The 18,286-nt window shown below is 42.6% G+C and overlaps 1 protein-coding gene across 6 annotated transcripts in view; it reads right to left on the bottom strand.

Moving 5' to 3' along the window:
- dusp12 (dual specificity phosphatase 12) overlaps positions 1-11,537 on the bottom strand; it is a 49,855-nt gene extending 38,318 nt beyond the window's left edge. For 5 of the 6 annotated variants that reach the window (XM_070887198.1, XM_070887197.1, XM_070887199.1 and 2 more), the window contains exons 1-5: positions 11,255-11,537; positions 8,613-8,726; positions 8,399-8,517; positions 7,493-7,583; positions 5,263-5,440 (exon numbers count right to left, since the gene is read on the bottom strand). In XM_070887198.1, coding sequence (XP_070743299.1) covers positions 5,263-5,440; positions 7,493-7,583; positions 8,399-8,517; positions 8,613-8,726; positions 11,255-11,508 — 756 coding nt within the window. In that variant the 5' untranslated portion in view covers positions 11,509-11,537. The remainder of the gene's footprint in view (positions 1-5,262; positions 5,441-7,492; positions 7,584-8,398; positions 8,518-8,612; positions 8,727-11,254) is intronic. The other variant, XM_070887202.1, reaches the window with a different exon arrangement.
- Between the last annotated feature and the right edge of the window lie 6,749 nt (positions 11,538-18,286).

Raw genomic sequence — 18,286 nt, 5'->3', positions numbered from 1 at the left:
AGACTTGACTATTCCAACGCATTCCTAGCAGGCCTCCCACATTCGACCCTACATAAACTAGACGTGATCAAAAATTTTGTTGCCTATGTCCTAACTTGTACCAAGTCCCACTCACCCATCACTCCTATGCTCGCTGACCTACATTGGCTTCTGGTTAAGCAACGCCTCGATTTCAAATTTCTCATCTTTATTTTCAAATCCCTCCATGGCCTCACCGCTTCCTATAACTAATCTCCTCTAGCCCCACAACCCCCCTGAAAAGTCTGCGCTCCTCCATTTCCACCCTCTTGAGCATCCCTGATTGTAATCGCTCAACCATTGTTGGCCATGCCTCCCACTGCCAAGGCCCCAAGCTCTGGAACTCCCTGCCTAAACCTCTCCGCCTCCCTACCTCCCTTTCCTCCTCAAGACGCTCCTTAAAACCTACCTCTTTGACCAAGCTTTTGGTCACCTGCGCTAATTTCTACTTATGCGGCTCAGTGTCAAATTTTTATCGCATAATACTCCTGTGAAGCGCCTTGGGACATTTCACTATGTTAAACAAAAGAATATATGAATTGAATTAGGAGCAGAAGTAGGCCAACTAGCCCCTCGAGCCTACTCTGCTATTTAGTAAGATTATGGCTGATCTGATCTTGGCCTCAACTCCACTTCCCTGTCCTCTCCCCATAGCCGTTGAATCGCTTAGCACCTTATATTCAGTGACCCAGCCTCCACAGCTCTCTGGGATAGAGAATTCTAAAAACTCTACCGAGAGATGAAATTCCTCCTCATTTCAGTTTTAAATGGGTGACCCCTTAATCTGAGACTGTGCCCCCTAGTTCTAGATTCATCCGAGAGAGGAAACAGCCTCTTTGCATTTACCCTGTCAAGTCCCCTCAGAATCTTATACGCTTCAATAAGATCACCCCTCAGTCTTCTAAACTCCAATGAGTATAGGCCCAGCCTGCTCAACCTTTCTTCATATGACAACATGTTCATCTCAGGAATCAACCTCGTGAATCTTCTCTGAACTGTCTCCAATGCACGTATATCCTTCCTTAAATAAGGAGACCAAAACTGTACGCAGTACTCCAGGTGTGGTCTCACCAACGCCCTGTACAGTTGTAGCAGGACTTCCCTACTTTTATACTCCATCCCGTTTGCAATAAAGGCCAACATTCCATTCGCTTTCCTAATTACCTGCTGTACCTGCAAGCTAACCTTTTAAGTTTCATGTACAAGGACTCCCAGATCCCTCTGTACTGGAACATTTCATAATCTCTCCCCATTTAAATAATAATTTGCTTTTTTTATTTTTCTTACCAAAGTGGATAACCTCACATTTTCCCACATTATATTCCATCTGCCAAATTTTTGCTCACACACTAAGCCTATATATCCCTTTGCAGATTCGTTGCATCCTCCTCACAACTTGCTTTCCCATCGATCTTTGTAACAGCAAATTTAGCTACATTTCTCTCGGTCCCTTCATCCAAGTCATTAATATAGATTGTAAATAATTAATTGAAGCCCCAGCACGGATTCCTGCAGCACCCCACTAGTTACAGTTTACCAACCTGAAAATTACCCATTTTTCCCGACTCTCTGTTTTCTATTAGTTAGCCAATCCTCTATCCATGCTAATATATTAACATAGAAAATAAGTGCAGGAGTAGGCACCACCATTCAATATGATCATGGCTGATCTTGCAACTTTAGTACCCCATTCCTTCTTTCTCTCCATACCCCTTGATCCCTTTAGCCGTAAGGGCCACATCTAACTCCCTTTTGAATATATCTAACGAATTGGCCTCAACAACTTTCTGCAGTAGAGAATTCCACAGGTTCACAATTCTCTGAGTGAAGAAGTTTCTCTTCATGTCTAAATGGCTTACCCCTTAATCTTAGACTGTGACCCCCTGGTTCTAGACTTCCCCAACATCGGGAACATTCTTCTTGCATCAAACCTGTCCAATCCCGTCAAAATTTTATATGTTTGTATGAGGTCCCCTCTCAGTCTTCTAAATTCCAGTGAATATAAGCCTAGTCGATCCAGTCTTCATATGTCAGTCCTGCCATCCCGGGAATCAGTCTGGTGAACCTTCGCCGCACCCCTCAATAGCAAGAATGTCCTTCCTCAGATTAGGAGACCAAAACTGCACACAATATCCAAGGTGTGACCTCACCAAGGCCCTGTCCAACTGCAGTAAGACCTCCCTGCTCCTATACTCAAATCCTCTCGCTATGAAGGCCAACATGCCATTTGCCTTCTTTGCCTGCTGTACCTGCATGCCAACTTTCAATGACTGATGTACCATGACACCCAGGTTTCTTTCCACCTCCCCTTTTCCTAATCTGTCACCATTCAGATAATATTCTGCCTTCCTGTTTTTGCCACCAAAGTGGATAACCTCACATTTATTCACATTATACTGCAGCTGCCATGCATTTGCCCACTCACCTAACCTGTCCAAGTCACCCTGCAGCCTCTTAGCATCCTCCTCACAGCTCACACTGTTACCCAGCTTAGTGTCATCTGCAAACTTGGAAATATTACATTCAATTCCTTTGTCTAAATAATTAATGTATATTGTAAAGAGCTGGGGTCCCTAGCAGTGAACCTTGCGGTACCCCACTAGTCACTGCCTGCCATTCTGAAAAGGACCCATTTATTCCTACTCTTTGCTTCCTGTCTGCCAACCAGTTCTCTATCCACGCCAATACATTACTCCCAATACCATGTGCTTTAATTTTGCACACCAATCTCTTGTGTGGGACCTTGTCAAAAGCCTTTTGAATGTCCAAATATACCACATCCACTGGTTCTCCCTGGTCCACTGTACTAGTTATATCCTCAAAAAATCCTAGAAGATTTGTCAAGCATGATTTCCCCTTCATAAATCCATGCTGACTTGGACCGATCCTGTCACTGCTTTCCAAATGTGCTGCTATTATATCTTTAATAATTGATTCCAACATTTTCCCCACTACCGATGTCAGGCTAACCGGTCTATAATTCCCTGCTTTCTCTCTTCCTCCTTTTTAAAAAAAAAAGTGGGGTCACATTAGCTACCCTCCGATCCATAGGAACCGATCCAGAGTCTATAGAATGTTGGAAAATGACCACCAATGCATCCACTATTCTTAGGGCCCCTTCCTTAAGTTCTCTGGAATGCAGACTATCAGGCCATGGGGATTTATCGGCCTTCAATCCCATCAATTTCCCTAACACAATTTCCTGACTAATAAGGATTTCCTTCAGTTCCTCCTTCTCGCTAGACCCTCGGTCCCCTAATATTTCCGGAAGGTTATTTGTGTCTTCCTTAGTGAAGACAGAACCAAAGTATTTGTTCAATTGGTCTGCCATTTCATTGTTCCCCACTATAAATTCACCTGATTCTGACTGCAAGGGGCCTACATTTGTCTTCACTAATCTTTTTCTCTTACATATCTATATTACCCTCAATCCCGTGAGCTCTTATCTTGTGCAGTAATCTTTTACGTGGCACCTTATCAAGTGCCTTCTGGAAATCCAAATACACCACATCCGCTGCTTCCCTTTTATCCACCCTGTTTGTTACATCCTCAAAGAACTCCAGCAAATTTGTCACACTTGATTTCCCTTTCATAAAACCATGATTGCATTTTGATTTTCTAAATGTCCTGCTACTACTTCCTTAATAATGGACTCGAACATTTTCCCAATGACAGAAGTTAGGCTAACTGGTCTATAGTTTCCTGCTTTTTCTGTCTCCCTCCTTTCTTAAATAGGGGTGTTACATTTGTGGTTTTCCAATCCGCTGGGAACTCTCCAGAATCCAGGGAATTTTGGTAGATAACAACCAATGCATCTACTATCTCTGCAGCCACTTCTTTTAAGACCCTAGGGTGCTGGCCATCAGGCCAGTGGACTTGTCCACCTTTAGTCCCATTAGTTTGCTTAGTACTTTTTCTCTAGTGATAATGATTGTTTTAAGTTTCCCCCCCCCCACCCCACTCCCCACAATAACCACTTGATTATCAATTTTTGGGATGCTATTAGTATCTTCTACCGTGAGGACCGATACAAAATATTTGTTCAAAGTCTCTGCCATTTCCGTTTACCATTATTAATTCCCCAGTCTCGTCCTCTAAGGGACCAATGTTTACTTTTGCTACTCTCTTCCCTTTTATATACCTGTAGAAGCTTTTGCTGTCTGTTTTTATATTTCTTGCTAGTTAATCTCATAAACTATGTTCTCTCTCTAACATTTTTTTGAGTCATCCTTTGCTGGTTTCTAAAAATTTTCCAATTCTCTGTCCTTCCACTATTCTTCGCAACACTGTATACCTTTGTTTTCAATTTGATACCATCCTTTACTTCCTTCGTTATCCACGGATTTTTCATCTTTCTCTTGTCTTTTTTGGGAGTTTGTGAAATATCTTCTTAAATGTTTGCCACTGATTATCTACCATCTTAATCTTACCCTTTAATTTATTTCCCCAGTCCAGTTTAAAAAACTCTGCCTTTATACCTTTGTAATTGCCTTTATTTAAGTTCAGGACACTAGTTTGAGACCTAGCTTTCTCACCCTCAAACTGAATTTGAAATTCTACCATGCTATGATCACTCTGCCTAAGTGGATCCTTTACTATGCGATCATTAATTAATTCTGTCTCATTACACATTACCAGATCCAAAACAGCCTCCTCCCTGGTTGGTTCCACAATGTACTGTTCTAAGAAACCATCCCCCACATACACTGTATGAACTCTTCCTCAGGGCTACCTTTGTCAATTTGATTTGTCCAATCAATGTGAAGATTAAAATCACCCATGATTATTGCCATACCTTTCTTACACGCCTCCATTATTTCTTGATTTATACGCTGTCTACAGTGTAGCCTGTAGACTACACCCACCAGTGATTTATTTCCTTTATTATTTCTTATCGCCACCCAAACTGATTCTACATCTTGATTTTCTGAGTCAATATAATTTCTCACTACTGCACTGATCGCAACCTTTATTAACAGAGCAAAACATCCCCCCCACCCCCTCTTTTCCCTTCAGCTTATCCCTCCCAAATGGCAAATATCCCTGAATATTCATTCCTCCGCTTTGGTCATCTTGCAACCACATCTCTGTAATGGCTATCAGATCATACTGATTTATTTCTATTTGTGCCGTCAACTCATCTATCTTGTTACGAATTTAAAGGCGCTATATAAATACAAAAAAAACTCATCTGGACTTATTGGAGTAAGCAGAAATAGTTACCTCCTTTCTATAGTCATTTACCTGTCCATCCAAAACACCAAGTAGTGCATGCTCCATCCATTGCACTGGCTCAATGAAATATGATGTACATTTGGTCTGATCCTCTCTCAGGGATTGTGTCACCCTCTTGTGAGCAAAGGCAATTGGTCCAGTTCCAGGTACATGATTCAAATTACTTGAGCCACGAAATAAAGAACGTCTGATTTTTTTGTTAAAAAGGAGAAACATTAATAGGAATGTCTGCATATTAACATTCAGAATTAGTAGCACACACAATAGTAGATGGCCATGAGCAAGTTATAGAACAGTTACACAAATGATGGGTTCACAGGAGGATATGAACTGTAAGACTGCAGCTTGAGGTGTATATCCCCATCTTAACCATGAAATTTGTGCTGACGAAGAGGGGTGGGAGGAGGCTCATGTACAGCATAAACGCCAACATAAACCAGTTGGGCCAAAAGGCCTGATTCTGCGCTGTAAATTCTACGTAATTCTATATAATTCAGCATTCTCATTATTCTATTTTCTAACCTACAAAACACAACAACAATTTAAATAGCTGTTGCTGGGGCCCATCAGCAGATACTTGGTAAGGGACAGGACGTATTATTGTGGGATCCATGGTATATGTGGGAAGCTAATGGAACCAGATGGGGGGGGGGGGGAGGGAATGAGAAATACCAAAACACTCAGAGCCACCAGTCATTGTAAATGTAAAAAAATGCTTTCCCCAATGTATTTATTAATAAGATAGTTTTAAATAGTTTTACCTATTCATCTAATCTTTGAGGCAGCATCTGAGTAGCACGTAATCAAACAGATGCAAGCGAGCAGCGCATTATGTTAAAGCAGCAAAGACAGCCAGTTTCTCTTGCGTTGATCATTGCCAAATGGTACTAAAAAGTCATTGATGTGTTCAGCCACAACTGTAAGATATTAATCTAATATACTCTGGCCATCCTTTAGCACATAGTTCTAAGTTCTGTTTTTTAAAAATAGAAATATGATCCCACTCCTATGAATTAAATTTAAGAATATGATATTTTAACATTCAAATGATTTAAGAAACACTTAGATGCTCTAATGGGAGAAGCAAAGGTCTTTCTGTATGGATGAACAAAGCTGGCCCAAATGGTCTTTCTCATCTGTAATTAACATGCAACTGTGGGGGAAGTAACTCAAAATTAACAGATCCAGAGCAGTCAGTCCAGTAATTTTAACAGACCCATGGCAGTTGGAGCAGTACACACAACCCCAATGGATACTCACTGCACCATGCTTCTACATGCAGAAATCTTTTTGCATATTGTTTACAAACCATTTTGAAACAACACCTACCCATATACAATATTGTAAATACATTGGGCTGGAATTTGATCAAAAACTGCCACCACTGGTTTACCCCCCAAAACAACGCTATGGTTATTCTATTAAGAACAGCGGAAAATTTATCAAAAAGTGGGAAAAAAATCCGCCCGGCGGGAAAAATCGGCGTTGCACATGGATTCTCGCCAGAAAACGCGATCCTCGTCAAATTTAGTCCGAGGCTACAAGTTAGGCCTAGGGAGGGGGGAAAACACAAAAAATATTTTACCAAAAAAAAAAAAAAAAAAAAATCGCAAAACATTTACAAGACCCTTTCCCAGTGAATCGCTGCAAAAGAATTTAAAAATAAACTTTAACTTACCTTTTTTTGCAGGGTTTCATACCTACCACCGATCGAAGGGCTGCTCCAGCTGGTATCTCCTCAGCGGATTTTTTTCCCCAACTACGGATCACCGCTATGCTATGACCAAACTCGGGCGGACGTGGTTTTTCCCAGTGTTGCACGCCAGCGGTCCACTCCCCAGCAGTATTTCAAAACTGCCAGCAGAACACTTCAATGAAATTCCCACCGAAAACGAGGAAATACCGCTGAAAAACGCAGCGGAAGGCTAATGAAATTCCAGCCCAATGTGAATTATATCGTCAAACCAGCAGTGTTTTTAAAGCTGTGGCCCATTAAGCTACTGCTTCTGCTGCTTTATGGTTTTGCATTCTAATCTTGAACTCATACAAAATAAATTGGGGTGTGAAAACCCTTACAATAAACCCCATCAGAACAAACTCTGAAATTCTTCTCAGTGTTGTATAGCTACCATACATTTCATTAGAATTGAGAGACTGGCATTCACAAGTTAAGTGTAAGTTGGGTGTTTGATTTCACTCATAAACTGAGCATATCACCCAGAAAATAAATTCTGCTCACCTACACTTTCTGCACCTATAGATAGCTTCATTGGTTTTCCCTAGACTCATGGGATCCAACGCAAATAACTCCCGAGGTAAATTCTGCAGCTCTGGATAAAAAAAACAAATTACAATTAAGATAGTAATAGATAGCAAGTTAGTTTAAAAGCATCTGGACTTCACAACAGTTATAGTCGGGACTACTAAAATAGAGCTTCCTGTACATAGAAATCAAGAGAAGCACAGTAACCTTACAGTAACACATTATATTCTCTATATAAAATATATTTATTTATGAAAGTCTAAGGTCACTCAAGATATTAATTTCTATTTGGTGATGAAAGATTACAGAATGGTAGGATTCAAGTAAATTTCTGGTATGTATTACAAAAAGAGCTTTAAATGGCTGATTTTCTTTCCTGTCTTTTTTTTTAAAACTGTTGACACTTTGAAGTGTAATAGATAGGATAGAAAGAGAAAGAGAGAACGTGAAAGAGAGAGAAAGACACAGGCAAACAAGTCATGAGGGGAGCTAAATCTTGGGCACTTATTTGTATTTTTTTAAAGAATATGATATTCAGTAATTCAAACAGGTAAGAGATCAAGTATTATAACTTGATCAAGGGAATTAATAAAGTAGAGTAGATATATACTTTGTGCAAAATTATGGACATAATGAAGAAAGCAATGAGCTAAATATAAATGAAGTAGCAAAAGTCTTCGTGGTTAAAAACGATTAGTTTGTAAACTGCTGCAACTTAGTGAAGTAAATGCAAGAGAATAATTCCTCATTTAGCAACTACAGTAAGACAGGTTTGGGGTAGGAGATGTAAAATAGTCAATGTGACCTATCCAAATTATGGGATGATGTGAATGGTATTTTCTTGCTCTTGCCAGAATCCAGCCAGTAGCAGCAGCAGATTACCTGGGTACTTCTCGGTGACTTTCTGCAGTCGATATTGTTTGTAATCGGCACTTGTTAAATTTACCTCGTAGCCCATCACTTCATACAGCTTCAGCTGCTTCACAAACTCATCATTTATCCTACAACACAGAAAATCTAAATTTTTTTAGAAGTTTTCCCATTGAAACGAGTTAAAATAGTGACATGGAATCAGAAGCAACTAAAAAGAACTTACTTGACATCAGGTTTAACGGCCTGGAGTTTACTATATGCCTCTTCAAAGGTCAGACCATCAGTTTTCATAATAAAAGCAGTTACTACAGCAGCACTTCTACTGACTCCTGCATGACTGATATTGGAGAAAAAGAAGTTTTACAATAAGTTTCAAATGGTTAATACTAATCAGTAAGGACATTCCCTCCCAACAAAGACTAAATATTCAAAAGTTTGATTCTATTTCTGTCTTAATTTAGTTCATCTAATTAAAACCAAATAAGGTAAAACTGCAAACAACCAACAGAATCTGGTTCCCTTATCTAATGTAGTAATTATTTTGTGCCACTGAATTCTTGTTTCAACTAATATACAATAGGACCTTTATTCTCTTCCCCTAGTGGATAATGGTAATTGGCAGATTTAATAGAGTCCCCAACAACATGGTCTAACACGTATGGGAACGAAGTGCAATACTAGTAACAAAAGAAACAATGTGTAGTATTATTGACCAAGATGATGCAATACAGATAAAACAAACATTACTAGACTATACAACAACAACTCACTCATTTTTGTCCTAACAAAATCCTGGTAGATAATTAGAGCAAAGATAATGAAAGATAGGCTGTAGATCTGCCACAGATTACAAGCCTGGGCAAAGAAGGGCAGAGATAGCCGACAGTACTGCCAGCCATCTAAGGTCTCTAACTCATCCGACTCCCTTTTTGCTTTTAATTGTCAGATAGATAGATTAGATACATAACAAAATTACATTTGTCAATGAGGAAAAATCTTGGTTGTGGTTTGTATACAGATTTTGAGGGCTTTTTAAAGATCTACAATGCATTGTGACTTTCTGTCAGTGACCTGGAAGATATTCGTCCAATGCAAGGGATTTAGATGACATCTTTCAACTTGGATAGTAGTTTGTTCATCATGATCAATCCACAGTAACCATTCTTTACAATTTATAATATGCATGTTTATTCTGAGAATTATGAATTTAGTTTTCTATTTTAATACTTAAGTTAACAGCAGCCATGTTGTTTTTTTGTGACTTTGTTAAGGTAATGACACAGGCCCTGACAGGAAACCAGATTTGACATGCGCCATTTTGACTGAGTGAGAGTGCTACTATACAGGCTAGCAGTGCAATTATTATATTGTTAACCTGTCCATAAACCCTTCCCTTTGACATTGGGAAAGACCTCCTGACAAAAACCTTGAACTATGAATGCCCAAAATCAGTTGTAAAGACTAAATCCGTGGTATAAACAGAACACGTGGTATAAACAGAGCTGTGCGGTTTATACAAAAATAAATCTGGCAAGTGTTGCAACCAGCATAACTCTATTCAAATATTCATGAGGCAAACACTCAGTGCCATTTGCATATTTATTTTAAAATTTTCTGATAACTACCCCTAAAGATTTATTTCAAAGTTAAATGTAAAATCCAAAATAAAACCTACAAAATGCAGTTATCAACTGCAGTTCCAAGTGACTTTTAGACAGTTACTTTCTATAAGGTGCAGGGAGCAATTCATCTCTTTGTACCGATTGTCAACACTCATAGAAAGCACAACTCCAGTCACCTGTGTCAGGTAGCCAAGTTTGCTGACGATACAAAGATCAAAGATGGGAGGAAAAACAATGTGAGAGGAGGACACAGAAAATCTGCAAAAAGGGCAGACAAGTGAGTGGGCAAAAATTTAGCAGGTGGAGAACAAAAGGATATACTTGCTTTGGAGGCAATTCAGAGAAGGTTCACTAGGTTGATTCCAGGGATGAGGGGGGTGACTTATGAGGAAAAGTTGAGTAGGTTGGGCCTCTACTCATTGGCATTCAGAAGAATGAGAGGTGATCTTATCGAAACGTACAAGATTATGAGGGGGCTTGACAAAGTGGATGCAGAGAGGATGTTTCCACTGATAGAGGAGAGTAGAACTAGAGGGCATAATCTTAGAATAAGGGGCTGCCTATTTAAAACAGAGATGAGGAGAAATTTCTTCTCTGAGGGTTGTAAATCTGTGGAATTTACAACACTCAGAGAGCTGTGAAAGTTGGGACATTGAATAAATTTAAGACAGAAATAGACAGTTTCTTAAACGATAAGGGGATAAGGGGTTATGGGGAGCGGGCGGGGAAGTGGAGCTGAGTCCATGATCAGATCATCCATGATCTTATTGAACGGCGGAGTGGCTCGAGGGGCCGTATGGCCTACTCGTGTTCCTATTTCTTATGTACAGGGGATTGAATGAAGTTCTCTGTGGGAACAGACACCAAAGATAAGAACATTAAGAACATAATAGGAGCAGGAGTATTTAGCAACATATTTTGTGACTGCAGTAATACGTGTTTATTACACCTAAATCAATTCATTATTTCTTAAATTGTTTCACTTAAAATTGTGTTCCTTCTAGGTTGTTTTGCTTTAAACTTGGGAAGTTTTCTAATTCTGAACAAGTTGACACGTATTTGCTTGTAGATGATTACACCTCAAATTTAGTTCCAGACTTGAAAGCATAAAAACCAGAAAGCAAACCGTAGCGGAGGCACAATCCTCCGGCACTAAAAGAGGCTGCTACATAAACTCAGATATACTGCATGTTGCCTTGTGTTGTTGCAGGAGCCACACTGGCTATATAAACGGTCACTGTACCAATGCACCAGCACGGCAGCAGTGGCTGCAGTCAGCGCCTCCTGCACAAACCGCACGCACTCGTCCAGAAGGCTCAGCAGGTCGGTGCACGGCTCGTCCAGCGCCTGCACGAACTTGGTGCGACGGTCCCCCAGTGGCGGGGGTTCCTGCGAGTCCACGGTCAGCACATGGGAGATACCGGAATCCGAGAGGCTCTGCTGCTTGGCCACATCACCCGCCGTTCCAATGTACAGGCCGCTGCGCACGAAGATCATCTCACCAACAACAGCCGCTCCACAGTGAACGCGTGACGTGTCACGCAGGCTTACGTAAACCTCTGTCGGTATGACGGCGCGCGGCGTTCGGACCGCGGACAGATAGACAGGCAGGCACGAGCTTCAAGCACTAGCTGTCAGTAACGGCCAGGCGCGGGACCTAGTGCACGTGTGTCAGCTATGGCTCTCGCCTCGGTCAGATGGCTGTGAGTTCAATTCCCACTTCAGGGTCCAGAGCACATAAATCTAGGCTGACACTGCAGTGCTGACGGAGTCTGACGTGCCGTATTTTGAATGAGACGTTAAACCGAGGGCCTGTCTGCTGTATCAGATGGACATAAAAGTGTCCATGGTATTATTTTGGAGAAGAGCAGGGGTGTTCTCCCCCGTGTCCTGGTCAATATTTATCCCTCAACATCACTAAATACTGGATTATCTGATCATTATCACATTGCAGTTGTGGGAGCTTGCTGTGTGCTAATTGGCTGCCGCATTTCCTACAATGCAACAGTGACTACACTTCATGAGTACTTCATTGGATGTCCTTGTAACGTTTCCTTTGCACACCTGGGGATCACTTGCCGTGTAGGAGTTCTGAGTAGAGCGCTTGTTTTGGGAGTCAAGTGTGGTCAGTGCTTTGATGCTGGGGATGTTGGCCTGATCGAGAACACTGATGTTAGTGCGTCTATCCTCCCAGTGGATTTGCAGGATCTTGCGGAGGCAGCGCTGGTGGTAATTTTCCAATGCTTTGAGGTGTCTACTGTATAAAGTCCACGTCTCTGAGCCATATAGGAGGGTATCACTACTGCCCTGTAGACCATGAGCTCGGTGCCAGATTTGAGGTCCTGGTCTTCAAATATTCTCTTCCTCAGGTGACCGAAGGCTGCGCTGACGCATTGGAGGCAGTGTTGGACCTCGTCGTCAATGTCTGCCCATGCTGACAGTGGGCTCCCAAGGTATGGAAAATGGTCCACATTGTCCAAGGTCGTGCCGTGGATTTTGATGACCAGAGGGCAGTGCTGTGTGGCAGGGTCAGGTTGGTGGAGGACCTTTGTCTTATGGATGTTTAGTGTAAGGCCTGTGCATTCATACGCCTTGGTGAAGATGTTGTCGATGGCTTAGAGTTTGGCCTCTGAATATGCGCAGGCGTAAGCATCGTCCGCATACTGTAGTTCTATGACAGGATGGGACGACCTTGGATCTAACCTGGAGGCGCAAAAGATTGAACAGGTTCCCATTGGTTACAAGGACACCCTCAAAGCTTCCTTGGTAAAGTGCAACATCCCCACTGACACCTGGGAATCCCTGGCCCAAGACCACCCTACGTGGAGGAAGTGCATCCAGGATGGTGTTGTGCACCTCTAGTCTTGTCGCCGAGAGCACGCTGAAATCAAGCACAAACCAGGCTCCCCACTCACCCCTTCCTTCAACCACTGTCTGTCCCACCTGTGACAGAGACTGTAATTCCCGTCTTGGACTGTACAGTCAGCTGAAAACTCACTTTTAGAGTGGAAGCAAGTCTTCCTCGATTTTGAGGGACTGTCTATGATGATAATGCTGACTTGACTTCATTGACTATAAAACACCTTGGGACGTCGGGTGGTCGTGAAAGGTGCTATATAAATGCAAGTCTTTTTGTCTGAATTGGCAGCATAAAACTGACAAGGGTTTGAGAAATCCTTGCCTACATTGTTCAGACAAAGGGGCGGGGGGAGGGATCTTAACTTCCTCTTTCCCAAACAAGCAGAAAGAGCTGTGCATAGCATCAACCTGATATAGTTTTAATCTCTCATCATTACAGTCGGACAGATCCAAGAGGATTGGGTCAAAAACAGTTTTCTATGCAAGTGGGAGTCTCGGCTAGAAGCATACACAAAAAATGGATGCTGAGCTAAAGGAGATGTTAGAAGGGGTGACCGAAAGCTTGGCCAAAGAGGTGGGTTTTAAGAAGGATCTTTAAAGAGAGAGGTCGTTAAGGGAGGGAATCCTGACCTTGGGGCCTAAATGGCTGAAAGCACGGCTGTCAATGATGGGGTGAAGGGAGGGGTAAATGCACCGAGGCATAGAAACATAGAAAATAGGTGCAGGAGCAGGCCATTTGGCCCTTTGAGCCTGCACCACCATTCAATAGGATCATGGCTGATCATGCAACTTCAGTACCCCACTCCTGCTTTCTCTCCATACCCCCTGATCCCCTTAGTCATAAGGGCCACATCTAATTCCCTCTTGAATATATCCAACGAACTGGACTCAACAACTTTCTGTGGTAGAGAATTCCATAGGTTCACCATTCTCTGGGTGAAAAAGTTTCTCCTCATCTTGGTTCTACATGGCGTTCCCCTTAACCTTAGACTGTGACCCCTGGTTCTGAACTTTCCCAACATCGAAAACATTCTTCCTGCATCAAACCTGTCCAATTCCATCATAATTTTATATGTTTCTATGAGATCCCCTCTCATTCTTCTAAATTCCATTGAGTATAAGCCTAACCGATCCAGTCTTTCTTCATTTGTCAGTCCTGCCATCCCGGGAATTAATCTGGTGAACCTTCGCTGCGCTCCCTCAATAGCAAGCACGTCCTTCCCCAGATTAGGAGACCAAAACTGCACACAATACTCAAGGTGTGGTCTCACCAAGGCCCTGTACAACTGCAATAAGACCTCCCTACTCCTATACTCAAATCCTCTTGCTATGAAGGCCAGCATGCCATTTGCTTTCTTTACTGCCTGCTGTATCTGCTTGCCTACCTTCAGTGACTGATGTACATGACACCCAGGTCTCTTTGCACCTCCCCTTTTACTAATCTGTCGCCATTCAGATAATATTCTGCCTTCGTGTTTTTGCCACCAAAGTGGATAACCTCATTATCCACATTATACTGCATCTGCCATGCATTTGCCTATTCAGCTAACCTGTCCAAGTCACCATGCAGCCTCTTAGCATCCTCCTCACAGCTCACACTGCCACCCAGCTTAGTGTCATCTGCAAACTTGGAGATATTACATTCAATTCCTTTGTCTAAATCATTAATGTATATTGTAAATAGCTGGGGTCCCAGCACTGAACCTTGCGGCACCCCACTAGTCACTGCCTGCCATTCTGAAAAGGACCCGTTTATTCCCACTCTCTGCTTCCTGTCTGCCAACCAGTTCTCTATCCACATCAATGCATTACCCCCAATACCATGTGCTTTAATTTTGCACACTAATCTCTTGTGTGAGACCTTGTCAAAAGCCTTTTGAAAATCCAAATACACCACATCCACTGGTTCTCCCTTGTCCACTCTACTAGTTACATCCTTAAAAAACTCGAAGATTTGTCAAGCATGATTTCCCTTTCATAAATCCATGCTGACTTGGACTGATCCTGTCACTGCTTTCCAAATGCACTGCTATTAGATTTTTAATAATTGATTCCAGCACTTTCCCCACCACCGATGTCAGGCTAACTGGACTATAATTCACTGTTTTCTCTCTCCCTCCTTTTTTAAAAAGTGGGATTACATTAGCTACCCTCCAATCCATAGGTATTGATCCAGAGTCCATGGAATTTTGGAAAATGACCACCAATGCATCTACTATTTCTAGGGCTACTTCCTTAAGTACTCTGGGTTACAGACTATCAGGCCTTGGGGATTTATCGGCCTTCAATCCCATCAGTTTCCCTAACACCATTTCCTGACTAATAAGGCCTTCCCTCCGTTCCTCCTTCCCGCTAGACCCTCGGTCCCCTAGTATTTTCGGGAGGTTATTCGTGTCTTTCTTAGTGAAGGCAGAACCAAAGTATTTGTTCAGTTGGTCTGCCACTTCCTTGTTCCCCATTATGAATTCACCTGATTCTGACTGCAAGGGGTCAGGAACAGAGAGTTTGGGGTGGGGGTGGCAGGGCTGGAAGATGTTGCAGAGATTGGGAGAGGTGAGGCTACAATGGGATTTAAATACGACAATGAGCATTTTAAAGTTGTAAATTAGAGGACCAGGAGCCAATGTTGGCCAGCAAGGACAGGGTTGATAGGGGAGTGAGATAAGTTCCAGATAGCAGAGGTTTGAATGAGTTGAAATTTCTGGAAGGGAGAAGAGTAGATAATTGGAATAGTGGTGACAAAGGCGTAGATGAGAGTTAAGCAACAGATGGGCTGATGTAGGAACGGAGACGGGTTATCTTATGGAGGTGCAATTAGGCAGTCTTTGTGATAGGGAGGTTATGGGATCAGAAGCTCAGCTTGGGATCAAATACGACAGAAGTTCTACACAATCTGACGCTAGCTGGGGATGGAATTAGTGGTAAGGATACTGAGCAGGGGTTGAAGACCATGTCTTCCCAATGTTTAGTCTTTTATTGTGCTCCGTTACATTGGAGATTACATGTGTTGCATCATTATGCTTTCTGATCAAGGTAAAAGTACTCTCTTAAAGGGGCATTGCTGAAGTTTGATGCACTGATTGCGTTATCAGCTGTAACATTAGATTTATTGGAGTGATTTGATTTTTTTTTGTTGCAGGGTTTACATAGATTGATGAGATGATTAATTTAGGAAATTGAAAAATTCATACTGATTTAGAAGGGGGAACTGTTCTGAAAGGGGCATACTTAGCCCATAGAACATTGGTGGGTCTGCACCTGATTATACTACAATAGCACTTACAATGCACTAATTGGGCTTGGCCTCCTCACAGTGCTTGAAACAACATGGTTAATAAGTGCTCTTCCAAAATTGCTCTGGGCAGTGGAAAACTGTTATAAATTATAGTTTTTCTGGTGCTTAATCAAGTTAAAAGATATCAGCACAAGAAAACTGAAAACTGTTAAGTATAGAAGAACTCCACGAGGCTGAGTACTGTGAGTTAAACTTAGTGTGACCTTCGTCATTGTTACAATTCCAGAGTGCCTAAACAACATGGCCGCCAACCTTTTATACTGGCCCTGTACATGTGTGCAGGTGACCATTAGGACTCCAACAGTCACGCCCTCTGGTGTCAAGTATTACATAGTTACATACATAACATCACTGCCCCCCCTCCAAAAGTCTTCGGTACAAGTTATTTACAAGTTGAGGCGATCCGGAGCCCTTCGCTCCTTGGTTGATCGTCTAAGCTCAAACCCTGGCGTATGTGAGTTGGCCGGACCATTGCTGCACTGCACCATTGCTGCACTGCACCACGGCTGGTCTGACCGGACTGTCGGGAACGGTGGGTTCATCCTCGTGATTGACAGCGAGATCGATTGCTGATTGGATGTGGGTTGGTGGATCGTCAATGGTGATGTCCTCTTCAAATCATTCCTGGTTGTCAGTAAATCGCAATTTGGTCTGATCTAAATACTTTCTGCACATTTGGCCATTTAACAGTTTGATTATAAACACCCTATTCCCTTCCTTGGCCAAAATAGTGCCAGCAACCCACTTGGGACTATGACCGTAATTCAGGACAAATACAGGGTCGTGTGAAACAGCCGCGCGATCGTGGTACATGTTCTGCTGGTGTCGCCGGGTTTCCACGTGATCATTAAGATTCGGGTGGGCTAGGGAGAGCCAAGTTTTGAGGGCTCCCTTCATTAACAATACTTCCGGGGGAACTCCAGTGAGCAAATGGGGTCACGTCCGGTATTTGAGCAGAATATGAGACAAGCGGGTCTGCAGGGAGCCGTCCGTCACGCGTTTCATGCTCTGCTTGATTGTTTGGACTGCCTGCTCCGCTTGACCATTAGACGCGGACTCAAACGGAACAGACCTGACATGCTTGATGCCATTGCGGTTCATAAACTCGTTGAATTCCGAGCTGGTGAAACACGGTCCATTGTCGCTGACCAGGACGTCGGGCAAGCCATGGGTGGCGAACATGGCCCGGAGGCTTTCAATGGTGGCTGTGGATGTGCTGGATGACATGATTACGCATTCAATCCATTTGGAGTAAGTGTCCACTACTACTAAAAACATCTTTCCTAGAAAGAGGCCAGCAAAATCTACGTGGATCCTGGACCACGGTTTGCAGGGCCATGACCACAGACTCAGTGGAGCCTCCCTTGGTGCATTGCTCAGTTGCAAGCAAGTGTTGCACTGATGCACGCATGACGTCCAAGTCAATGCCGAGCCACCAAACATGCGACCTGGCAATTGCCTTCATCATGACAATGCCTGGGTGGGTACTGTATAGGTCATGTATAAACGTTTCCCTGCCTTTTTTTGGCAAAGCCACGTGATTACTCCATAAGAGACAATCCGACTAGATGGACATTTCATTTTTGCGTCGGTGAAACGGCTTAATTTCACCTTGCATTTCCCTAGGAACGGTCGACCAATTCCCATTTATGACACAACTCTTTACTAATGATAACACAGGATTCTGGCTAGTCCAGGTCCTGATCTGGCAAGCTGTGACAGCTGCAAAGTTGAGAAAACACAGATCCCTGCCTACGTTAGAAAGATAGCACGATGCCTTAAGCATCAATCAACTTGACATTTCAGGTCTTTAGGCTGGGAGCCAATTATGGGCTAACAACATATCAATTGAGCCAATAAGAGATTGTAAATCGATCCAGGATAAGTACAGCCATTTTTTTGCCATGTGTTTCAGAAGGACAAAGGATCTGGCATAAAGCCAGCAGTTTGTTGTAGCTGCCAGAATAAAGTTACTTTAAATCTATCACCGGAGTTCGCATCTCATTGAAAATTAAGAGATCCAACAGACCCCTCGCTCTCAAAAGCATCCATGATCAGTAGCAAGTCTGCGGGCTACGCCATTTCAACCCCAGTGGTGGGTAATGGTAGCCGGCTGAGAGC

Source organism: Pristiophorus japonicus, chromosome 8, assembly GCF_044704955.1.
Source record: "Pristiophorus japonicus isolate sPriJap1 chromosome 8, sPriJap1.hap1, whole genome shotgun sequence".
Classification (NCBI taxonomy): domain Eukaryota; kingdom Metazoa; phylum Chordata; class Chondrichthyes; family Pristiophoridae; genus Pristiophorus; species Pristiophorus japonicus.
Note: the sequence above shows the minus strand (reverse complement) of the source record. Positions and strands in the feature narration are given on the sequence as shown.